Raw genomic sequence first — 22,594 nt, forward strand, 5'->3', positions numbered from 1 at the left:
AGAAAAAAGAGCTGAAAAACACGAGCTTATTTTGATCATAGAAAACGCCTATGGAAGAATTTATGGCAGTGTTGAGAGAAGGATTCTTCAAATGGTACCCAGATGATATGGTCCTGAAATCTCCTCAGACGTGTTGCCATGTGCTTGTATTACCCTGAGCTGCAGCAGCACCTCGGTGTTCCTTGGCTCCTGTACAGATAAGTACACCTGTAGAGCCTCAGGACCAGGAAAATTAAATTTAGAGAGTATGAACAAGGGCAGAAGAAGTGTCTTAGCCAAGGTTGCCAAACAGGTCAAAAGTAAGCTTAGAAGTAAAACCCACGACTTTGAAATCCTCCTGCAGAGATGGTTCCTTGGACCACGCTGCTTTCCATTTAAGCAACCCCACAGACAGAGGAGAAATGACAATTCTTCCTATTAAGAACCTGGACCTCTCAATTATGCAGGCACAGCTGCCGTAGTATCAGGCTAAACAACTACTTTTCTGCTCACCAGTAAAAAAGCCCCCAGGAAAAGAGATTCAAAAGCAACCCAACTCCTTTTACAAATGATTTCCTGATCTTGACTGCTTACAGTCTACCACCCTGGCTCTGGAAAAGTTAATCCAGGCTATGCACATTCCTGGGAGTGGATCCCACCAGACAATGTAACACTCTAATTAGGTAGTACCAAGGCAACTGTTTACAAGTCTCTTCCAAATGCCTCCCTTGCATTTGCACCCTCCTACTACAACGGCAATATTTAGTAGAAACGTCTTAGGTATAATTCTCCTGGGGCTTATTCAAATGTCAGTCAGCTCAACAGAAGTACACTGTGAAAACGGATGAAAACAAAAGAGGATGAGTTTCCGTCTTTCTTGGGAAGCAGCATGTTTGTCAGGAGAAGGTTTTGGATGCATTAGTGAATGTTCTCCAGTAGGGGTTGCCAGAAATAAAACATGAGCCCACTGTGCCTGTAGTTCCTTGCCCAGGCCATATTCACAGCGAAAATTTATCTGATAGCCTGTGGCTCTGGTGGGACAGAAGTCCCCGCATCCCTGTGCCACCAGTCCCTTCCGAAATCAACAGCAGCTCCGCCATGGGGTACCTTGGCTGCTTGGTTGTAACAGCGCATAAGAGAGGATGGGAAAACACAGCTACCCTCATTAATGCTTCCCCTGCAGCCATAATGTAGAGGCATTTCTTGCTCTGGGAGAAGAAATGGGTTCTGCTGAGCTGGGGTGGAAATGAAGCAGAAGATCTGATGGCTGAGCTGCTTGGGGGACACTGCGAGTGCTCCTGCCGCTGGACATCCCAGCAAGGAGGAGCCGGCTAGCGATGGAGAGACATAAAAATTGTGCTACGGGAGGTTCAGAGTATGATAGATGATGTACTGCTGTGGCTGTCTGCAATATTGTCCTTTTTATCCACCTCACGCCATATGCTCTTGGCAAAATAGCTATAATATAAAGGAATCACTTCACTTCCATTGAAATGCAGCTGCGTTAGACTACTCAGCTGTAATCAATGAAAGAAAAATACTCAGTGCCTTTTAAGCTGTAAGGGGAATTTACAGAGGCATAATGAAATTATTCAGTGTGAATTCAGCTGGGCTGCAAGAATGGGCAAAACCTTCTCCTTCAAAATTGTGAAGCAGAACTTTATCCAGAAGTTACTTTGGTTTTCTCTGATCACCAGAAGAAAAATGACACAAAAAGGTCATGGATATTTCTCAGCTGATACAATTAGGTCTGACTCAGTCCAGTGGAAACTACAGGATATTGTCTCGGAGGGCTCTTGTGAGTTAATAAAAAGTTTCCTGGAATGATTTACAAATCTGAATTGCACAAAGGAATACAATGAAGGGAAATGGGGAAACTCAGGTTACACAAAGCATTGCAGAGCATTTGTGAAAGTCATTTTCTAACGGTCATGAGTAAAGAGTTGAGGTCTGTGAGTTTCTGGGATTTTGTACACTGCTAAGTACTTATTTGCCTTAATATCCAACATTTCGGTTACTAAAATAAGTAGTTTCACCTTTCCATTTTTTTTTTTTTTAAAAAAAAGCTTTCTTAAGTGTGTTTTCTACTGAACCAGTTTGCACTTCATAGGCTGGTGCATCCTTTTATAGGAGAAGAGGGGTGGATTAAAACTGCATGCTCGCCTTGAAAATAAGTTGACCCTTCAAACACTTGTTTGGGGAAGCCATGGAAGAGCTAAGGAGATAGTGGAAGGCTGGAAGAAAAGAATAGTTGGTACAATCTTCAAGGAACAACAGAATAATGATCCTAACATCTGGCTTGTAACTCCAATGCAAATAGCATAACAATAAAACATGCTATTAAGTTTTTACAATAGAATATCCAGGAAGATCATCAGACAGGTGACTTCAATGGATCTCTGATAGTTTATGCCAGCTGGGGAGCTCCTCTTATTTGCAACAGGGGTAGGGGGTTATGAAGATAATATGCAGGTGTGGATGATGTGGGGAAAACCCAGCTAGAGGGACGAGCAGGGGGGAATAAGAGTACACCAGTGTGTGCACAGTAAATGAAGGAAGCGGTTGGTATTTCTCTCTAGGACCATAATCTGAGAAGTATGGAGGACCTCTAAGGTGACAATTCTTGGTTCATAGTGAATGTGAACGGCACAGCTGGGGAGCCAGAGAAGACACAGGTTGACAAGGATGGGCTAGGATGTGACTGGTGGGACAGGGCTGGTACATAACGTAAAGCTGCACCTTTCCCCCTGACACATGTCTGCAATTACTTTGTCTTCCTTCCCATGTGAGGCCCTGTAGCTAAGGGGGGGTCGGTCCTGTAGCTAAGGTGGGGGTCTGGCCCCTGGAAAACTGCTGTTACCAGTGAGGTTTCATTATGGGTGAACTGGGCTCATGGAGTTTCCCATGGCTGAAAAGGCCTCAAAAGCTGCTACAGACCCCTGTTTTTGGAAAGTGTATGCCAGCCAATCACCACATCTCTAGAGAAGACTTATATGTATTTTCTTCTCCTTTTCTAATCACTGAAATTCAAATAATATTCAGATTATAGCTGTAAAATATTAACCTGTTATACAACATGTTCTGTGGAATTAAGTCCTCGTAGGAAAGCAATTTCTTCAGTTTTATATACTGGTGAGAAATGATAGAGTTACAATTAAAAGAAAAAAAAGACTGAAAGAATGGAGTGATACAGCTGGATATTCCCCTTTTTATTTAGAAGCAGGCAGCTACTGTTGGACTATTCAGGATTCTGGCATTACTATAGAAAAGCCCTAATCAATATGCATGAAAGTTTTTTTCATGGGTTTGTGGTGACAAATTTATATAAGTTTATCTGGAAGATTTCTAAAACTAATAGCATTTGTCGTATGAATATTATACAATTAATGTCTAGCTGAAATACCAGCAGTCTACTATTAATTTTAACATAAGAATGGTTACATTAACATTATCTGAATTCCAATTACTGTGGGAAGGAGCAAAATACCACTAATGGGGAAAAAAGCTGTTCTTTACTATTCCATTCTGTCCTGTGTTCATTGCCCAGGTGCTGGGATGTGTTTGCTGCAGGAGAGTTGTTTTAAGGCATTGGAACACAAAGTGAAAGAGATTTTCTGAGAAAGATGCTCTCAGTTTGAAAACGTGATGACATTTGGTGTATCACAGACTTAATTTGTGTTAGCCTTGCATATGTGACATTTTATTACCAGAAACCAAATTTTCTGAAGTGGCAATGCATTGTACAAACACTACTACTGTCGTTTTCCACTGCTGTTCACATACCTCTTACTGATGGCAAGTAAGGGATGCATTGCAGTCACAATGCTGCTTCTTGCTCAGCCATCCTTCCAGAAAGAGTCATTTCAAACCCACTTTTCATAAATACAGTAGTGCCCTATAAAACTGCATAAGTAACTCAAGCTGAGCTTGGTCCTGCCCTCCAATAGTGATCTTGGAAACCTTCTCCAGCAGGTTTTTTGGGGTTGTTTGGGTTTGGGTGTTTCTTGGGGTTTTGGGGTTTTTTTTTTGATTGGTTTTTGTTTGGGTTTTTTTTTTTGTGAGCCCTTCTACAGGCATCTTCATGTGGCATCTCAGAAAAGATTTCAGGGCAGAAAATTCACAAACTCGTGATCAGATGATAAGGCTTGTGTAGTGCCAGGAGGCTGCTCGAGGCATGATGCTCCTGTGACTCCTACAGAAAGGCAGAGGAAAGTAAAGCCCAAAGGCAAGGCAGTTTTTAACCTTAATTTCCAGCTATTCTCAGAGACCAGATGGGAAGATGGAGACATGTTCTGTTCTCTGGACCGTCACAAAAATCCAGAGGGTGCAGAAATGCTGAATGCCACAGCCAAGAGGAGCATCATCCACATCTACATTCAGTGGGGAAAGGGCTGTTGGCTACACTGGAATACAGCTCCAATCTTTTTTTGATTATCCCCTGCATGAACATGGAGAAGCTGACTTCCAGGAGTGCTCTCTTTGGGGCAGAAGGGGAAAGAAGTTGTCAAAAATGTTGATTCTATCTGGGGGATTGGGTACAACGCCTAAAGCCTCGCTCACACTGCAGGGATGTGTCAGGTCACACTGTGCATCACTGGAGATGCTTCATGTCCTGACTTGGGCTTAAAGTGGGGAGGAGAGCCAGTTCTTAGATAAAAAATCCTGGAGGGGTCCCATGAGCAAACAAAATTTATTCTGCAGTTGAAAACTTCTCTTCTGCTGCAATTTAGGTAATCCCTAGGCAGCAAAAAGCCAAATTCCCATCTTTGGTTACACCAGCGTCAGTGTGGAAAACTCCTTCAATCACAGTGACACCGCTGCAGCCTCAAGCAGCGTTGCCCAGCATAAGCCAAGCACATACACAGTAGAGAGGATAACATTTCTACTAGGGACTAGAAGTGCTGGAAATCACCCTCTGGTGTGCCAGAATTCAAAAGTAGCAGCACTGTTCATTATACAATATTAATAGCGTGATTTGGAGAGGCCGCTGCTGCATTTGGGCTCTGAAGTTATATAGCGCCATAAGCTACTAAACACATAAAAACATATTACCCTTTAAGATCTTGATTGTCTTCAGTTTACTATGCCTACTCAAGAGTGTTACGCTTTACAAGGGACAATATTACAGTACATGTGATAAAACTACTGTATCACCACTACAGCCAGAGTGGCTCATGCTGTGCTCCATGGGAACGTGTGGAAGCCAGGAGGCTTCAATGTTTAAATGCCAGGATTAATGCATGGGATCCAAGAAAAACAGTGACCATACAGGTCCGCTCTTCTTGTTCTTCAAGAGCAATGACACCCTCCAGAATGCTGATACTTTTCAAAGCCTTTTCTTGAGGTACTTCAGACCTGCTAAAATCAGAAGATGATTTATAACATACTTTTCTCCCCATGCCAGGCTCTGCACAAATATTTCTAGTGAGGAAAAGCTTTGGCTTGAGCTGATGCAGAATGGTATTTAGGACCACCAGCATAAAAAAATTGAAGAGAAAAAGGCTCCTTCATGGACCACGAACTTCTAGCATTGCCTGCTCCATCTTTTGACTCAGAAAACTTACAACATTTTTTCCTAGGCATTGTGTTCATGGCTCTTCTGGCTTTGCCTAAGAAGTTGATAGCTCTTTGACATATTTTATTAGGTAAATGGTATCTTTAAGGTGCACAATGCACTGAGTGGCACTGCTGAATGACACAGTCCTGCCGTCTGGCTCCTCGTAGGAAGGAACTTTGTAGAAATCCTCTCTCCTGCTCAAAGCAATCAGTCCTCTGCCATGGTTTCCCCCAACACACCGGACAGGGGTGCATATTCTATGCAGTTGTTCTTGATCCTTGAGACTAAAGTTAATATGTTACAACAGACATCTGCTCTGAGGAGTCCACCTACAAAAGACAATAATTTAGATTAAGAGCAATTTAAAAGATCCCACAATTATGGCATGGTTTTGTTTGATTTGTGAGTAATAGCTGCTACTATGAGTATCTGGAGTGGAGCAAAGGAAAAACCACCACCTAGAAAGAAAGAAAGGAAGAAAATAGCTCGAATCTCCCCGGCACCCCTGTCAGGCAGCTTGCTTTCTCACCAGGATGTGTCTCTTGGATGGAACCGCCCCTGCTGCTTCCTCACGAAAATTCCTGCAATTTTGTGTGTTGGAAAGTGAAAATAACATTTCATAAACAGACACGGGCAGATTTATGCCAACTAGAAGCCTACGAGAGGATTTTTCAAAGGCACATTTGACAGTGAATATGGTGCGACTAAATGATTGGAGGAACTTTTTGACAACTTGACTTGAGCAGGTAACAACGTGGCCTTGTCTCAGTTATTTCCCTCTGGATCGAGAAGGTGGAGAAAGTAGCCAGATATCCTCCTATCTCACTCAGCAGTTTATCTTGAATTTATGTAAACTAATCTATGCCAAACTCTTCTGAGAATGGCTTTCTCTGATAAGATCCTGCCCCTATGATGATGGACACCCCCCTGAAAAATCTCTCACCAGATTTCACTGACAAATGGGAATCTCATGCCTTAACCCACACTTAATTTTGCCTGGAGATTACAATACTATTTTAATTTATCTACACTTACTGTAGCAAATACTACAAAATGCAAATCCTCTGGTATGAAGATACAGTTATGTAAGACCTTATTCAAAAGTGCCTTATTTAAGAATGCACTTAAGCGTCTGTTCAGTTTCAATGACACATCCTAAAGAGTGAGGGTCTTAAAAATGCACCTGAGAGTTTTCCCTCCCCTCTGGGGGATTTAAGTAAAATATTATCTAATGCAACTGTGTATTTTTCTATGTAAGATGATTTAGCAGAAAGAGCATTTCCTCAGACAAAATCACGTTCCTTTTCAGGAGAGATTCTTTCTTAAATTATTTGCATTAGAAGGTTTTTTCAATGATGTTTAAAAATCATTGCATAACAAATATTGTGCCATGGAAAAAAGGAAACTAAATGACTTCTTCCTTTTAAGCCTCAAAAAAAAGGTGATCTTGGACAGACAATCTTTAAACAAGGGGAAGTGTGAGTTCATGAGAACATTTCAGATATTCACACTGGGGTACAACAGCAAAAGCAGCTTTGCAAGACTAGCAGGTATTTTTTTCCCTACAATCTCTTGAAAAGACAGACTGATTCCTTTCCTAGGGACAGCAGAGAAGTGTATTAAGCTTTGGTTCATTCCCTGCATTCAATGAATAGAGTTTTTGGGAAAGATGCCCAGATACTATGGACCAAGTTCAGCTCCCGCGTAAGCAGACAGAATTCCCACTGAAATCAATGGGAGTTGCACCTGCTGACTTTGGAGTTGAATATGGCCCAATATGTGCATACTATAAAGGTTCTGTTTCCAAAGTTTCTTCTGGCTTGTTTTATGGGAATGCAGACCTGGCGCCAGGAACGTCAGAAGACCAATAAATTCACTATGGGAACTTCCAGGCAAATGACAACTCTCTCGCACAAAACAAATCCAGAAGCTCACACGACGCTGAAGGACAAATTCTCAGTGTTCCCCCAGTTCATTTGCATGAATACCAGTTTCAGAAATGCTCTGAGAGAAGAAAATGGGGGGTGTGTGGCTAGGAGAGATACTAGGGGAAATGCTTTGGTCGGTTTGCCCAAATTATTTGGATAAATATCATAATTATCCCAGATACTTGTTAACTTGCTGGAATAGGAGTCCAAAGTCACTAAGAAAGGTATGCGTATAAGCATATATCGCATAGGCATGTCATTGCTTATATGCATATAAGCGATTTGCTCAAGAGCTACTATGCTACATCTTCCCAATTTGGACTGAATTTTAGCTGTGACTGTCTCCAGTGGCAGAATAAAAGTACAGACAGGGCTAGAGGAGTCCATCCAGAAAAAAGCAGTAGCTTGAATGTATCCACGTGGTGTTGAATACAGAGGAGTTAACAAAAGCATTATGTAAAGGAGACAGTTTGTCTCTGTTGGGGTTATAATTAGCTGCTAACTGCGATTTAAACAACTGAGATTCAAAGTCCATTTTTGAGTAATTTCTCTATTATGGAACCAGTCTAGTCACATAGCACATGTATTCTTGGCAAGTTGTTTGTAGGTAGTGGAAGTACAGAAAGAGAAAACTAAGACCGCAATAAAAGAAATAATCTTGGAGCCCCCACATTAAAAAAAAGAAAGAAAAGATAGTTTTACTTCTTTTAAAGTTCTAAACAAAACCACCATTAGATCCATATCCCCTATTCTGATTCAACCTAAAGTTTGAAAATATTTGAAGTTGGTATTTCTGGTTCAAGCCCATTTCACTAATAGACAGAGCAAGAGCCTTCTAAACCTTCGACACGTTTTTTTAAATGCAGTGGTTTTCTAAACAACATATCGAGAAGGACCTACTCACTTCATAGCATGAGCATCGTGCCCACTCTGAACACTCATATGTGGTATAAAGAATAAGGGTAGAGGAACGGGATAAAGGCAGTGAGTACCCAGGTGCCGATGGAAAGCCATCTTTCAAAGGAATACTGTAATTTCTTGTATTTGGCATGTCCTGGAAAAGACTGTTTAGAAATTTATTTTCCAAGCTGCTTATGATTAACAACCTTCTTTCCACGTCCTCCATCTCTAGACCAATATTCCTTCTGCTGCCACTGAACCTATATGAGTCATCCATTTTAAAATATGCGGTGGTCATACAGTACACTAACGTGCGCGCGCGCACACACAGACACACAGAGTAAATTAGGGGAAAATTGATGTCAAGACCTATCGAGTATGAAGGGCCTTTTAAAACCAACCTTCAGAATGTGCTAATATTTACACATTCCCAAACCACCTGGAAATATGTTCCAACTGCTTTAAAACATTTTCAGTATCATTTAAATGTATATGAAGCCATTCACAGTTGTACATTAATTTACCCTAAAATCTAATGATAATTTGATCTCTTTGAAAAAACGCCTGGCCCAATCCTGGCCTTTATAGGAAGTCAAAAATCCTATTTCAACCAAGGAGTCTTTTTTTTTTTTTTTTCTTCAACAGTTTTTGGAAACTTTTTTTTTCTTTTTATGCTGGAGATCCAATTTATTAGACTTAAGGCTGTGCTTTTCCATAATCTTTTTGAATAAACATTTTTCTTTCTTCTTGCAAAGGTAAGACAGTTTGGATTTCATTAGGTTTGAAGGAGTTTTGATGCTAGCATGTCATAGCAATTATGGAAACCTGAATAAATGAAAATGTAAAAATACATATTCTTGTACGTATCAGGCACATGTAAAGTTTAAGTCTTTTTATTCTGTATAGAACTCTATCAAAGATTTGGTAGAAATGAATAGTTACAGTCCATAATTCAACCCACTATTGACTTTATTTTGAATTCCATTTATATTCTGCTGAACTAGAACAAATAATTTCCACATATCCAGCTCCACCTGGAGTCAACTGCAAATACCGAGAGAAACAAGAAGTGTATTTTGAAATCTATTTTAAATAAATGATTGTATACCTGAGGTTTAAAAAAAACAAAACCAAAAAACCTAGAAGCATTCATGGTCTTTTTAATTCTCCTGCAGGTAAAAGGGGTGAGCTTAAAGTCACTAGAGCCAACCTGCACCTGCGTTTCTTTCTTCCCAGTAGCAATAATTATCCTCCTTACGAATGGACTGTGACATTTAATTGCCTATAAACACATTTTAAGATCTGGGGATGGATGTTACTATTCAATTGGAAAATGCAGCAAGTTTCTTCCAGCTATTGAGATTATTACAGCACGCCCCTCTCGCTGCTGTGGGTTGGCATCACGTCACCCCAGAGGGCAGCCGGGTGGGCCCGGTTTACGTTCAATAGGATTCACGTACGTCCAAAGTTTAAGAGGTGCAAACCCAAAGCGCTCAATGAAAAAAATCATATAATATAGTAGGGACAGATCCTTTCTGCCCATTACATGCGGTGAAAGTCTGATCCCTCTCCCAGTTAGGTTGATGGAATTCTTGCTGGTAATATTACATATTAAAGTTAAAATATCTGTTGCTTTGAAAGAGTTAATAATACAAGATTAATAGCTGTTATAAGCACGTTGCAGACATCAGGAGTTTGTGTTATAAAATGTAATAAGTGCATCAACAGATGGTCTGGTAGATGCTTATAAGCCACGGTTACAAGCACGCGATTGACCTGTTGGACTCTGTAACAATCTCCACAACTGACTAGCCATGTATTCAAACACCTCTCAGTCATTCATTAACTCTTTGTAAACTATTTACGCGCACACCATTAATATACAGCGTGATCACATTGCCACCGTCTGCAACAGGAGCAGGATAGAGCCCTAATTACTTGCAACAGTTTATTAATTCAATACATTAACGGTAGGCACGTTTTGACAGCCGCGGTGCCGGAGCGGGGAAGCCGACAGACGCTGGAAGCAAGCGGCAGCTGTTCCCCTGCACCTATCGCTCACTCGCGCCGCCACGCTCACCTTCGAGGTGTCTTTCTTGACTAATTTGTCACATTCAGAAACACGAAAGCAGAGACAAACATGAGAACGTAGAGGTTTGGTAGGGAATTGAAATTGCCGTTGCTGTGCCGTGCCGCGAAGGCTCAGCGTGATTGCAGAGTGCATCGGCAGCCTTTTAAAACACCGTCAAAAAGGCACAAACATCAGCATAATTTATCGGTGGCTATTTTAGGCAGGTGCACGGGAACTCTAAATATACGGCATTCACCACTTGCTGCAGTTGCTATGGATATGATATCTCAGGCCTGTAACTAGGGTTATAAATGCTGTTGTGTGCTTATTATTGTTGTTGTTATTAAAACATGAATTTTATAGTTATCCCTGCTCAGCTGCTGCCCCTAAATCGTCCATGTAACTGTATACTTCTTTGTTTGAAGGAGGGACGTGTGTGGGAAAGAAGTAATAAACAATACCCTTCCTTCCCTTCTGCTTTTTATTTGCTCCAGAAGGGACCAATTTTGAGCCACTGTTTGCAGTAGTATTAGGGCCAGGAGAATTAGAAATCACTCAGAGCCAAGGAAGTGTACTTCATTTGGGTCTATCTGATTAGTACTCTGGTATTTAAGTCTTGCACACATCAAACGTCCAATCTTTTTTTTTTTCCTCCATTTGTCTTAAGAGGTTGGTCTCCTGCAGCTGCAGGGATTCTGCTCAGCCCTCTTGCGTTTAGGGCGAGATGGTTACTTCTACCCAAATCCTGCCCAGCGCTGCAGATCTGGGAAAGAAAAGATGGCCGGTGGATGGAGAGGCTCTACAGACACCTGGACCACTGCAGAGGAGTTAACGGCAACGTGCCCACCTAGCATCCATCTGAGCGTGTGCTGTGCTCCTGTCCCCTTGCCAAGAGCAGACTGAGCATTTTCCTGCAGTTGGGAGCCCGTGGAGATCATTGGTACGTGATGCAATTCACAGCAGAGCACAAAGTGGCAAAAAGTGGAAAACGTGGTGAAAATGGGCAACCCACATTTTGCCTAACATTGAAGGGCTTGTTATGAGCCTATAAAATGCAGTTTATAGGTGGAGATTTTGGGGGAAGAGAAGTGATGTCCAAGGATTTTTATGTGTCCTTCAGGTGTACAAATCACACGCACCCAAGTTGTGTAAAAGATGTATCACTCGCCCAGACATAATTCCTACCCAGCGCACTTACCTACCCACACCTACCTACAACAAAAACGTTCAGCCTGAAATGGAGCCTGAACAAGGTGAGCTGGCAACATTAGGAGAAGAGGAGGTGGCTGCAGTGGGTGCTCTCTGCTGCTGGGAGCGTGGCAAAGGCCATGCAAGGAGCTTGAAAGACCTTGGAAGAAGCAGCACCTCAAGCAGACACAGGCACACGCGCAATGCTCCGTGACGGCTGACCTTCGTCCTGGGGAGCTGACACGGTTGGAGAAGGCAGGAGAATAAATTTCAACTGCTCCCTTACGCCAGTAATACAAAATGTTCAGATGCTTAAAGGTTATGACAAGCTAGCGTCTGGTAAAGAGGTCAGTCTGCCCTGAAAGTGTTGCAGAAGCCAAAATAAAGTCTAGTCAAGCCTATGTGGAGTACGAGCACTGAGGCAGGGAAAATAGTGAGGCCTCTTTCTCCCCAGTGGTGGCCCCAGAAAGCAGCGGTAAGGCTGCTGTTAAAATTAAAATATGGCTGAGTATTAGGATATTTGCCTTGGGCAGATATATGTTTTGAGAGACCGGGGTCAGTGGCTGTTTTAACCGCGTTGTTTCATCCCTACTGCCACACTTCCTGAATTTTCCACTTAAGCGGCATTTTAAACAGGATGCAGGTATGCTGGTGGCATTCGGCATCACACTCTAGAGGGTAAAACGTGTGTATGTGTATTCATGTGTTTCTTTCTGTCCATCTGTCTATCTCAAGGACCATAAACCAGCAGTGGCAAAAGGGGAGGCATGAAGCCCAGTGCAAACAGGGAGGAAGAACGATTGTAGAACCAACGGGACAGAGAAGAAAGTAATTTTCTACCATCAGGGAAGATCGAGTCATGACAAAATGATTTCTTACACTAATGAAAATTATAGTTTAGACTTTATGTGCAAAAAGAAAAGAGGGAAGAAGTTTGCCCAAATCTAGACACACAATATACATTGAACAGTGCATACCTTATTTTTAAAATGTTTTATTTATTATTGGGGCCTCACGTAGGAGACATTGCCAGGGATCGGGACTCCAGTGAATTACTAGGCAATAACAAAAGAACAGTGACTGCTACAGTTTATAGCTGAGCTGTTGGGCAAGAGGCAGCAGGCAGAAAAGGTGGAAATGAGGTCTAAGTTGGTGAGAGAATGACCCGAGAAAATAAACAGGTTAGGAAAAAATGGAGGGATGGTTTCATCAAATCTCAGCAAAGATTGCAAATGGCCACAACTTGGGAAGCCTTCTCCTAACACATCCTTGATGTATTCAGATGGACTTGGGGAGACTACGATCTACAGGAATTTTGCATTTTGACCACCTCATTTAATCCATTGGCTGAAACATTTCCCTTTTGGGCTGGGTATTTTTCTATCCGGTCAGTTTTGCTTTCTTGTGATGAAGTTCCAACAAACATTTTAAATCACTTCCCGATCCAAAGAAAGGCTTAAGCTATCCAAGTTGCTTTTAGGATCTGAGTATTGTTCAGACTAGAATAGGATGCCAGGTCTGGATTCCCAGTAAATAAAAACTTCTCACCATTCATATCAACCTCCTCTGCACAGGTCTATAGATAAAAGCAGAGCCATACAGTGTTGACAAGGAAATAGATTTCATCGTGAAGCACCTTTGCACATTACCATGAAAATTATCTTTAATTTGTCCAAATTATAACTCTTTAATTTTGCACATGGCACATGTAGTACAGTTTGCTTGAGGTTTTCATAGTCAAAGATATGACCATGCTGTGGTTGTACATGCTGAAAAATCCTGACTTAAATATTTCCACTGAAAATAACAGGACTACTCTTGGACAAAGATGCCAACATACAGGAGCTGAATCTGATTAAAAGTGTGCACTGAAGCTGAGCATGTGTATGTGCATGGCTGGCACTGAATGCTGCTCAACATGTGAAAGGGTAAGGAAAGCTGAACACTAGGCACAGCTCTCCTCTTAACCCCTTAAGGGTACAGAGCTATGGGCATCTCAGCATTCATAGGAAAAGGGCTTCTTCCCATGTACCTTCACAGTACAAAAGGTAAAGATGTCCTGGAGGAGTCCAGCCAAATAATTCCAAATTATGAATTTCACATTGGCTGCCCAGGAGGATGGAGAGCACCGCGAACGCCTCCAGTTCAACACTGTGCTGTTATCATAATCTCTTTTTTCTTCCTTTTAAAAGAATCTGACAGATTCCAGAAACAAACTATGTTACGACACCTATAGGACTGTGTTTATATGAGACTGTAAGCTCTTTGGGGGCACAGCACATCTTTTTGTTCTCTGCTTGTACAGCATCCAGTACAACGTGCTTGTCCATGACTTGCCCTGTTTGTCAAAGTAACGAAAGAAAGGCTATTTTATAATAAAAAAGTTCTTTATGACAGCAGAATGATAAATGATACACACCCAGTTCCCACTTCAGCTCTGTCTTTACACAACAATACCTCAATTTGTAAATGACACATTACAATTTATGCTGCATCAATGCCATAATACGCACAGAAAGGACACTTGTTCTGCTCAGTATCCAGCACTAGTATTAGGCACAGCTATACAGAGCAACAGGACAAATTTACTGGACACGAAGGTCTTTCTGGTCCAATTTAACTGAAGCCTTGAAAGCCTGTGCGCAGTTGACAAAGTCTATGGTAACGCACAGGCATGGCAGTCCAGGACAGTTTCATACATAAATGCCTTATTCTCCTGCACTGAGTCTTGAGAGAGTTGTGTTACCACCCAAATGGGCATGGACCCATGCTTTCACTTACTATTGAATTATTGACACAGTCCTGGATATGTGCGCACGTGTGGCAATTCTGCCCCTGTTGTACTCGGTGATGAATTTCCCCCTAACTTCTGTGACGCAGAATAAAGCCTTTTCATCTTTCCTAAGGGGTATGAGAGCTAACGTGTAACTAAGACAACAACACGGGACCATTCTGACAAGACAAATGGCATAAAAATGGACGGAGAAACTACAAGAATAAAAATGTGTAAGGTTGTGGAAAATGATGTAGTAACGTAACTGAAGGCTACTGTAATACAAGATGTTCAAGAAGAATTTAGGTTTAAATGTAAAAACTTAATTTTGACATTTGCATTAATAATGTGACATTTGCGTATTTTTTAATGTAGCTTTTTTTTTTTTTTAACTAGACTATAGCTAATGCTCACAGATGTCTGCTTTCTTATACTTCAGCATCATTTTGATATCTCCCCATGCCAAAGTATTGCAACAAATCTGTGATTACTCAGGACACCCATATGCCGTGCAGCATGGCTACTACAAGCTTCGGCGAAACAGTGGGAACACGGCCCACGTTTTCCGATTCCAAAAAGCCCAAAGCTCTTCTGCTTCAACTAATCCCGTCTCTCCCCATTTGGGGCCTGGGCGTACAATGTCAGTGTAGGAGACTAGCGAGCAGTGGAGAAAGGCGCATGGAGCAGACAATATTGGGAGTATTCGCTGAAGATCGTGAATACGGAAGGGGATACGTTCCGCTGTTGTTCGTTCCCTCAGGTGAGCCAAGCCCTGGCATTCCCTTCCCTCGCTCCTGCCGAAACTGCATCCCTAAGAGCAGCGCACTTCAGGCTCAGCCTCTCGGCTGCGCTTTCCAGTGCTCAACCCAGAGGAGCAACAGCAATTAAATGCAGTAAATAAATACACAGACCATGTGAAAATCGAAGCTACGAGTTTCTCATTCCTCCTAACTCGGTCCCTTCCCTCTGAGATATTTTTTTCATTTCTGATGAACGCAGGGGTGTTTGCATTAGCAGGGGGTCGCTCGCTGGCTCTCCCGCCGTGCTCTCCCCCCGCGCCCCGCAGGATGCTCGGTGCAGCCGTCAGGGCTCCGTCGCCGCCTCCTCTTCCCCCTCCCCCGTTAGCTCGGACGCCGGAGCTGAGGCAGAAGCAGGCGCGGCGGGCCCAGCCGGCGCGGCGCGGCGCGGCGCGGCGCGGCCCGGCCCGGCCCGGCCCGGCGGCAGCCCCGCGCCCGCAGCAGCCCGGGGTGCAGCCGCCCCGCTCCGCTCCGCGTGCCACCGCTCCGGCTTTTGCCTCGCGCCCGCTCGCGCCCCGCCGCCGCCGCCTCCGCGCGCGCCGCTGCTGCCGCCGCCGCCGCCGCCGCCGCCGCCGCCGCCTGGGCGAGGGGAGCCCGCGGGGGGGGATGTGAGCGCGCGCCTCTGTGCGAGAGAGGGCGCGTGCGCGCGCGCGGGGGGGAGAGGGAGAGCGAGAGAGAGAGAGAGGGTGGGAGAGAGAGAGGGCGGGCGCGAGCCCCGTCCCCGTGCGGCCGCAGAGAGGAGAAGCAGCGGCGGCGGCAGGCGCGGCGGCGGCGGAGCGACGCCGAGGCTCTTGTTTACCAGCGTTCACTCTCCATCGTGCAAAGGGAGCCAGCGCGGAGGAGGAGGAGGAGGATAAGGGGGGGAGACGCGGCAGCAGAGCGCTGCAAACCCTGCTGCAAGCGAGCGGCGAATTAATTGGGAGGAGCGGCAGACCCTTCCCCCCCTTCCCTCCCCGGAGGAATTACAGACCCTTCGCAACAAGCTCCTGGGCTTTGACCTTCAGCAAACCGGATCGCCTTCCTCGTCCCCCCGCCGCCCCCCCGGCTTACACACACACACACACACACACACACCTCTTCCCGGCTCCCCCTCCCCCTTCCTTGGGCTGGGCAGCGCGCGCACACCCAGAGGAGGAGGAAAAAAAAAAGAAGGATTTACAAATTCGCTGGGTGGTTTTTGTTGTTGTTGTTGTTGTTGTTGTCGTCGTCCTCCCCCCCGCCCCCGGCGCGATGGCAAGGCGGCTTGGAGGGATGCGAGGAGGAGAGCTGCGGGGGGAGGAGGCGGGGTGCTGAGCTGCTCCGCTCGCACTGCTGCTGCTTTGTGTGTGTGTCCTGGATTTTTCTTTTCTTTTTTTTTTTTTTTTTTGGAGAAGGAGCCTGTGGCAGCGGCGCCGGGGAGAGGAAGAGGAGGAGTAGGGGGGAAGCCTTTTTAATTCATTTTCGTTCCAAATTCCGCATTTCGAGTCTCTGCAGCCAGCCGGACTTGTGTTGTTGTTGTGGGTGGTGGTTGTGCGTGGGGTGTTTTTTTTCTCCCCCCCTCCTCGCTGAGCGGGGAGAGGAGCCGGGGGGATCCCGCCAGGGCAGCCCCGTCCCCGCGCGGAGGGACGGAGAAGCTGTTGTTGTTTTGTAATAAGATTGTCTGGGTCGCAGCCCCCCCTCTTCCCCCCGCAGCCCTCCCAGTTTTTGTGTCTCTGTGTGTGTGCGCGCTGCCTCTGTGTGCGGTGTTTGAAAATGGAGGTTGAAGATGCAGACTGCCAGCCCCGATGTGCCTCATGTTTGCGACTCCTGTGCACGATGTACCACTGCAGCCAGCGCTGAGGGGAGACGGCGGCGCCCCCCGCCCCGGAGCCCGCCCCGCCGCCCCGGAGACAGCGTCGCCCCGGGGCTTTCATGCCTTGTTGTTGTTGCCGTTAATACATCTTGAATATCTGTGTATTTTTGGTGCGGTTGCTCCGGAAGATCAACACCCAGGGACCTCAAAAACCCTCCGGTTTGCCACTCCGAAGGGTCTTGGTTTTTTCGTTTCTTGAGGCAACGTGGATTTATTTATCCAGCCCCGCTTCTCGTCCGCCTTTTGCCTCCTTCGTTATTTTTAGAGAACGGGGAGAGAAAAGAAAGGGAACAATTTTGGACTCTTTTTTTCTTTTTTTTTTTTCTTTTTTCGGAAAGGGGGATTTTGTCCAATTAAAAAAAGAGGAATGAAGTCTGGCGCTGGAGGAGGGTCCCTCGCCGTCGTCTGGGGGTTTCTGCTCGTCTTCGCTGCACTTTGTCTGTGGCCAACAAATGGGGAAAGTGAGTACGGTGCGTGTCGCCCCGGGGGGCGGGGGGGGTGTCGGCGAGGGGCCCCCGGGGCGTGTGAGGGAGCCGCGGAGGGGTTCCCGGTGTGGGCGTGAGGGGCTGCCTGTGAGGGGGTGTGAGGGCGTCGGCTGCCTGTGTGTGTTTGGGGGTGTATGTGAGGGGGTCGGTGAGGGGGCTGCCTGTGTGAATGTGTGTGAGGGGGTCGGGAGGGGCTCCCGCGGTGTGTGTGAGGGGCTCCCGCGGTGTGTGTGGCGGTGTGTGTGAGGGGCTCCCGGGGCGCGCGCAGTTTCCCGCCGCGGTGAGCGGGTTTCGCCCCTGCCCGCGGGGATGTGCGTGTTTTCCTCCTGTTACGCGTCTGCTCTTCGAGCACGTTTAACAACCCGGGGCTGCACGTCTCCCTCCCTCCATCCCTCCCATCCCTTCCTTCCTCGGGGGTGGCTGGCTGGTTTTACACACGGGCTCGGCAGAGCCGCAGCCCCCAACCCGGAGGAGGGGGTCGCCATGCCCATCCGTCCCCTCCTTTGTGTTTCCCCCACCTGATCCGCGTACTACTCCTAACCCCCCTCCAGAGCCCGGTGCAGTGTTTAGACCTATGCAGCCAGGGCTACGAGCTGCGTAGTAAACACTTGCAGGCTGGGAAGAACCGTGCTTTCTTTCCCCGCATGGAAAGAGCTTGATCTTTGTCAATATTTAGAGGCTGTATGCAATAACCTGCCATAGTGAGTGAAGAATTCCTGGAAATAAGCGTCTTGCCTTTTATTGCCGCTTTACTGCCGAGGAAGGGTTTCACCCGCTCCGCTCGGGGTGCAGAATTACGGTGGCATCCCGCAATCTAAAGGTCATAGTCTGCTGTGTTTTTTTTTTTTTTTAGATTAATTTCTAGGTTGATACTTTACGTTTGTGCATAAACAGAAACGTTGGGTAGCCGGATGGGCTATACTCTTAAAGGTGATTTTTGTTTTTTAAGCAGCTGTGTTGCATCTAGCGTTATGGCTTGTGCAGTTGACTTAGCAACGTGCGAGCTGCTTCCTCCGTGTGTGCGAGTGCTGCACCGAGAAAAACGTGGTTCATTGTGCGCGACCGCGCTGCGAGCAGCCGGGTCCCCAGAGCACGGAGGTGTCTGGATCCCTCCTGCCGTTTATCGTCTGCGGATCGCGGTGTCTGTCTGTCTGTCTTGCTTGGGAGTTGCAAAAGCCCCGACTTTGTTTTTGTGCGTTTCAAACCTGTGATTATATTGCGGTGCCCGCCCCCTTCGGGCACAGGGGGAAATAAAGGGGGCAGGGATGGCTGGCTGGCGCTGCAATTGATTAGGCTGCAATCATCACCATATTAATCCCGGTGCTGATCGGTTTTCTTCTGGTATGTCGGGCTCAGGCTGGATTGAGGATCTCCTGCATGAAATGAGCCTTCCCTTTTTTTTCTGGAGTATCTCTGTAGACAGGGAAATGGTAAATGTACCTTGGAGCCCAACCATTTTAAGAACTGCTCCCTCTCCTTCGGCGTCTGCAGAAAGAAGGATCTTTCTTTACTGCATCTTGATGTTTTAATTTCTTCCGCTGTGTGTTTTTCAACATACTCCTTGAGCTGTTGTGTGCCTCTCGCTTTCAAAAAGATACGCGTTGTTGGAGGGAAGGAACGGAGAGATCAATTTTCTCCATTTTAAATGTAAAGGGAAGGAATTTAGGAACTAGAAAGGCTTTTTTAAAAGTAGTAGTTTCATGTTGCAAAGAAAGGGGAGTTCTTTGGATGCACTGACAGTGAGGCTAACTAAAAAAAAAAAGTGAGCAAGAAGTGCATAGATGGAGTCTGTAATGTATGTTGAGTAATATTGTGTTTCATTAGGCAGTGAATGCCAATTAACTCCTTGCAAATTAAGGCCCAACTTCGGCTTTTGCGTTGTAATGGCAGGGCCAGCTAGGGCTGGAGAGCCGCAGTCTTACTTCCACGAGTTGAACTTTTTGTCTAGGGCTGTTTTCAAGAGGGAAGATTAATCTCTAAGTTTAAAAACAAAATCCCAGTGCCCTTCTTCAGGGAAGGGCTTATGAAGGATCGAGTAGCGTGGAGAAACAGAACAGGAGAGGAGGAGTAGATCTGGTGTATCCTTAAACTGCTAGGATACACGCTTACAATTTTTTTTCTTGTCTTACCTGGTACAGAACACCTTCAAATAAAAATGCTCGCCCGGCTCTGGCAATAAAATAATGCAGGAACAGTATGTCAGGATTTTAGGTTCCAGTCCTCTGAAGTGTTTGCGGTTGCCACTTAGCTAAAATGACCCAATTAAGAACCTCCCAAATGAAATATTTTCTTCTGAAGAAGATCTAGGCATTTAAATATGGGAAGATATGCTGAAAAACTTGTCTTAGCTGAATACTGCCTCTAATCGATTGTCTTTGTAGTTTACAGTTTAATAGCCTTTGTTTTCACGAGTTATTGCTGAAAGAATTTTGCTGTTAGGGGGAAAAATGATCTCCAGAGCAGATGTTTTGCATCTCTTCATATTCTTGTCTCTCCCCACAATAGTGGAAGGAAGATTAATCTTAATTTTTATTTGTTTTTCATATATACTGTGTCATAGCTAAAAGGCACTTCCATTTTCGGTCAAACAAGCAAGGCATTCCTAAATAGGAATACAAAGGAGTTACAACTGGAGGGGAGAGACCCATCCCTTTAATGCTAAATTATGTAAAATCTGTTCGTGGTTATATGACAGAAACCTCTTTAAAATGCAGGTAGCTTCACTGGAAAGCTTCTGATTCAAAAACAGTCATTAAAAAATTCTGAGAATTTCCTGAGATTTTGTTAGAACGGCACAAAAATAGAAACATAAAGACCCTTCATTAAGATATGTGCTGGTGTAACAGTGCATTTGATGTGTAAAGCTACAACTGTTGAAGACTGTTTCATCCTAGGGGTGGGTTTAAGATGAAGTGTAAACACAATGTTTTCTTCCTTTTCTACTTTGAGCGCGATGGGGTTTTGATTTTCACCCTTGTGTATGTTTACAAAGGGAATGGGTTAAACATTTAGAATAAAAATAATGGTTTTGGGTCTGATAAGAATTCAGACTGATAGATATCTTGATGGATCTGTTCATGTTAGCTCTGAGCTTTTGTTTGTCTATCCAGGCTATATTTTATGTTTCTGATGTTAATAAACAGTAGCTCATGCTGTATGTTTAATCTGTCTTCCAGGTTGCTTAGTAAAAACCCCCATGACCTCCTGAGTGTCAGTGTTACACACACCTAGCTGTCACATCAGCGTTTCCATGTACGCCCAGTGGTTAGTGAATGTTGTTAAACGGGAGTTGGATAATTCCTTCTCTAATTGAGGTTGTGAACAGAAAATGCCAGAGTGTTTAAGGAATTGGTGTCAGTCGGGTTCACCAGAAAGAGGAGAGGAGGAAAGTGTTCAGGGAGCGATGGTGATTGGAGTCCATGGGAAGGAGCAGTGAGCCAGTCAGTACTTTGACTTTTTTGATTGTGTTAGATTGTACTTTCAAAGTGTTTCCATACCAGAACTGGAGCAAAGGCTTGCATGACTCAGAAACTGAAAGGGTTAGGAAATGGTAGTGACTTAGCTAATATCAGGCAAAATGTGTTGAGAATGTGAGAAAGCAGAGGAATGGGTGTGGAAAGAAGATGTGTGTTAGAAGTTTTGGTGCTGAACCAACATTGAGAGAGAGAAATATTCTTCTTTGTGTAAAGTGAAGGAAATTTAACTTAGTTCTTAAGTATGTTGTGAGAAGTGAGAAAAGGAAGGGGCTGCTAAGAGTGAGAAGGCAGATCAATTAATTTAACTTCAGTACAACATAAGGCATGATTTATTGGGTTTAATAGGGAAATTGCTCAGATTTGATTAACTATTGTGTTAATTTTTGTCAGCTTTTCCCTGAGCAGTTGTTCCTTCAAACTAATTCTAGGGTATAGTTAAAGCACAACTCCAGTGACACTGAAATTGTTTTCATCTTGAAATATACACGCAAAATCTAGTGTTGAGGAATTTCCATGTGATGATTTTTGAATCTGCCTTCATTGGTAAATAATTAATTTCTATCACTGTATGTTACCTTGGGAAAAGTTGTTTCAAATCCTATTTAATTTTCTGCTAAACGGGCATTTATTAAGAAAATCTTGGAGGAGAGCGTCTTCCGTGAGGAGAATTTTTTTTTTTTAAGCATCTAACATTTAGAATTAAAATGCATTTCAGGGCTGAAACCATTAGCTTTAAAGGACAATTTCAGTTCATGTTTAACTGAAGCTTTTTTCTCTTCCCCATTTTTCTTTTTTCTTTTTTACTCTGAGGTAGATTTTAGCAGCGATCACTAGAACTGTTAACTCAGTGAGACCAGAAGAGGCAGTTTTGTTAAATGATTAATTATATTCTGTGTATATTCCATCTGTGTGAATTGTGAGCTACCGCAAACTTCATTGTAGAGAAGTTTGTTTATGGTCCTGAACTTTCAGAGAGAGAGAGAAAATAATATATGCAGGAATCCTGTTTTTCTCACACTGGATGTTAACTTTATGATCCCACACAACTTATCTAGCTCATCATCTGTAATGGCCCTAAAGTTCATAACTTACAAAATGTACTGAATTAAATTATTAAAAAGTTTAGAGTATTTCTCTAGATTATCTGTAGTTAAATTAATAAACTTCATGAGCATTATTTTACTTTCTTGAAAAGGTAGTGATTGAGAAGCAATGGCAACTTTCTGAAAAAGTTCTTTAAACTTTGGTTTATGAAATTGAATACATTCTTATTTGGATTTTAGTGTAAAGCTTTCACATTTGGAAACACTTTGTGATGTTATCAAGTAGCAGCTGTTTTTTATTTATATGTGTGAGTGCGCACATAGGAATGGGTAAACTGCAGTTTGTTATTGAAAACTGTTGTGTATGCTAAATTTTAAAAAAGCTGCAGTTCGAGTAATTGTCTTGAGTCTCATAATTAAAGTTGTTGCAGATTTGTAACTTCAGTTTATTTCAGATCTTTCTGACAAAGTTGAGCTTTTAAAGTTTCTGGCTTAGGTGGTAATGGAACATGCTGCTTTTAAGAGTTCTGTGTTCAGAAAGACTTCAGGAATGCAATGATGTGTTT

At 44.1% G+C, this 22,594-nt stretch overlaps 1 protein-coding gene and 1 long non-coding RNA gene across 6 annotated transcripts in view; one reads left to right on the top strand and one right to left on the bottom strand.

Annotated features, from left to right (window-relative positions):
- Positions 1-16,487, bottom strand: part of LOC140655651 (uncharacterized) — a 50,970-nt gene extending 34,483 nt beyond the window's left edge. Inside the window, exon 1 of one of the 2 annotated variants that reach the window (XR_012043819.1) lies at positions 16,353-16,487. This is a non-coding gene — a long non-coding RNA (uncharacterized lncRNA). Of the gene's footprint in view, positions 1-16,267 lie in introns of both variants that reach the window. The other variant, XR_012043818.1, reaches the window with a different exon arrangement.
- A 361-nt stretch (positions 16,488-16,848) lies between these two features.
- IGF1R (insulin like growth factor 1 receptor) overlaps positions 16,849-22,594 on the top strand; it is a 196,899-nt gene continuing 191,153 nt past the window's right edge. For 2 of the 4 annotated variants that reach the window (XM_072870396.1, XM_072870397.1), the window contains exon 1: positions 16,969-17,485. In XM_072870396.1, coding sequence (XP_072726497.1) covers positions 17,392-17,485 — 94 coding nt within the window. In that variant the 5' untranslated portion in view covers positions 16,969-17,391. Of the gene's footprint in view, positions 17,495-22,594 lie in introns of all 4 variants that reach the window. The other 2 variants (XM_072870393.1, XM_072870395.1) reach the window with 2 other exon arrangements.

The sequence above is a fragment of the Ciconia boyciana genome, chromosome 8 (genome assembly GCF_034638445.1).
Source record: "Ciconia boyciana chromosome 8, ASM3463844v1, whole genome shotgun sequence".
Lineage (NCBI taxonomy): Eukaryota > Metazoa > Chordata > Aves > Ciconiiformes > Ciconiidae > Ciconia > Ciconia boyciana.